Below are 2835 nucleotides of genomic sequence, written 5' to 3' on the forward strand. Positions count from 1 at the left end.
TATATATATGTTGTTTGGTGGCTATATAAAGGCGTAAACCCTTGAGGGTTTGATGCTGCTGTTTATCTCAGACCCTGTCTTCAAGAAGGGTTTAGCGAGCTAAAGCTGCACCCTTTTGCAGAGGAAGGAGACACGGAGACAGTTCGTTGCTGGAGAGCCCTCAAGCTGTCTCTCCTCCTCCTCCATGCTGTTTCTCAGGTAGGATTTAGGGTTTAGGGTTTAGGGTTTAGGGTTTAGGGTTTAGGGTTTAGGGTTTAGCGTTTAGGGTTTAGGGTTAAGGGTTAAGGGTTTAGAGTTTAGGGTGTAGGGTTTAGGGCTTAGGGTTTAGGGTTAAGGGCTTAGAGTTTAGGGTGTAGGGTTTAGGGTTTAGAGTTTAGGGTTTAGGGTTTAGGGTTTAGGGTTTAGGGTTTGTGATATGGTTGGGGTTTGTTTAATTCAGGAGCGCTGTTCATACGGTTCATTAGGGTGGACTGAGGCATATTGTTTTACTCGGGGGGATTTGGGGGCTTCTTTATGTCTGTTGAGGTGCCTATACACCTCAACTGCTGCTTCAGCTGCTGCTGCTGCTGCTGCTGCTGCTCCTCTTCGTCGTCTAATCACTGATATATCGCACGGCGGCCGCCTCACCTCTCATTGGGATGAACGATGTCTACGGTGTCTCGCTAACTTATTTATTCAAGAAGAGCTGGTTCTAGATCCAAATGCGTTTGCAAATAAAGGTTTGTTAAACACACACACTTCTCCTTTAGGGTTTAGGGTTTAGGGTTTAGGGTTTAGGGTTTGGGGGTGCTGGCTAGGGGTTTTGGTTTATGATTAGGTTTGTTTGTTGCATAGGGTTTATGGCTGACTGTTCGTTGTCTGATAGGGTCTTTAGGGTTTAGGGTTTAGGGTTTGCTGTGTGGGAGTTAGGGTTTAGGGTTTAGGGTTTAGGGTTTGTGTGCAGGTTTAGGCCCGATTGGCGTGGAAGCGGATTTAGATGCTGCTTTTGCTGCTCTTCAATCTCAAGCTGCTGTGTCTCCTGAGTTATTAGGGTTGTCTCCTTCTGCTGCTGTGCTGCTGGAGAGAGACAGAGGGAGAGAGTTGCTGCAGCTGCTGCAAGGGTTGCAGCCTCTGTGAGACCCTCAGGGTTTAGGGTTTTGGGTAAAGGGTTTAGGGTTTTGGGTAAAGGGTTTAGGGTTTAGGGTATAGGGTTTAGTGTTTAGGGTTTAGGGTTTAGGGTTTAGGGTTTAGGGTTTAGGGTTTGTGCTGCAGGGAAGCAGCAGCAGCAGGAGGCTCTGCTGCTGAGCACCTGCTGCTCCCGCAAGTTGAGGAGATGCAGCAGCGAGTTAGCAGCTGTCTCCTAATGCTGCAGCAGCCGCAGCAAGTGGATGTCTCTAAAGCTGTCGCTGAAGCAAAAGAAGCAGCAGCAGCAGCAGCAGCAGCAGCACCAGCACCAACAGCAGCAGCAGCAGCAGCTCCAACAGCAGATACAGACGCAGAACACGATATGCTCAACAGCAGCACCAGCACCAACAGCAGCAGCAGCAGCAGCTCCAACAGCAGATACAGACGCAGAACACGATATGCTCAAACAGCCACAAGATGCACTCGGTAAAAACCCTAAACCCTAAACCCTAAACCCTAGGCAAAACGGCAACGACATCAACGGAGACACAAAAACGACTCAAAAATAAAGTTGTAACACCCTAAACCCTAAACCCTAAACCCTAAACCCTAAACCCTAAACCCTGAAGCCTATTGGATACGAAGAACTAAAGAAGCAAAACGCCAGCCACCTGCATGCCCAGGCGGTAGATCTGAGGGTTTCAGGATCTAACCCTAAACCCTAAACCCTAAACCCTAAACCCTCGACTTTGAGCTTAACACCTAATGCTTTCTTCGCTGTATTGGGGTTTAACTCCCTCCTGTCATACTGGTTATTCTCTAGGGTTTAGGGTTTAGGGTTTAGGGTTTGGGGTGTATGTACAGGTGTTTTCTTGCTGCAAGAAAGGTCGCGGTTTACTTCTCTTTTACAAACCCTTCACCAAACCCTCGAGCAGCTTCGGCTAACAATGAAAGGACTCGTTGCCTCTTCCCCAGCAACAGAATCTCTACTAGAAGCTATCAGCAAAAACCGCGTAAACCCTAAACCCTAAACCCTAAACCCTAAACCCTAAACCCTCAGCAGAATCTCTATTAGACGCTATCAGCAAAAACCGCGTAAACCCTAAACCCTTAACCCTCAATAGAATCTCTATTAGAAGCTATCAGCAAAAACCGCGTAAACCCTAAACCCTAAACCCTAAACCCTCAACAGAATCTCTATTAGAAGCTATCAGCAAAAACCGCGTAAACCCTAAACCCTAAACCCTCAACAGAATCTCGATCAGACGCTATCAGCAAAACCCACGTAAACCCTAAACCCTAAACCCTAAACATAATCTCTATTAGAAGCTATCAGCAAAACCCGCGTAAACCCTAAACCCTAGGGTTTATAGTTGTTAGATTTTTAGGTTTTATATTTTAGAATTGGGGTTTATATGACTTTGTTAATTAGGGTTTACGCGTTTCTATTAATTAGGATTCTTTACGGTTTATATGAGGGTTTATTAGGGTTTACGAGGGTTTATATTGTTTTAAGAGGGTTTATTAGGGTTTCTATTAGCTTGATTGCTTTAGGGTTTATAAGGGTTTACTAGGGTTTATTATAAATTAGGGTTTTTGAATTAGGGTTTTACAAATTAGGGTTTATAATGAATTAAAGTGTATATAGCTAAGGTTTTAAAGTGTTTTGTATGGGTTTAAAAGGGTGTTTACAGATATAGGCCTTCATTAGGGTTTAGGGTTTAGGGTTTA

The 2835-nt window shown here is 45.0% G+C and overlaps 1 protein-coding gene across 1 annotated transcript; it reads left to right on the plus strand.

The window, feature by feature from the left end:
• Positions 1-71: 71 nt before the first annotated feature.
• EAH_00065500 (hypothetical protein, conserved) lies at positions 72-1594 on the plus strand (the record flags this gene model as incomplete). Its single annotated transcript, XM_013392827.1, has 4 exons — positions 72-198; positions 440-719; positions 944-1112; positions 1252-1594. Coding segments are annotated over 4 exons (919 nt in total), but the record flags the coding sequence as incomplete, so codon positions are not given.
• Positions 1595-2835: the final 1241 nt, after the last annotated feature.

Source organism: Eimeria acervulina, genomic scaffold (genome assembly GCF_000499425.1).
Source record: "Eimeria acervulina Houghton genomic scaffold, Eah_scaff2203, whole genome shotgun sequence".
Lineage (NCBI taxonomy): Eukaryota > Apicomplexa > Conoidasida > Eucoccidiorida > Eimeriidae > Eimeria > Eimeria acervulina.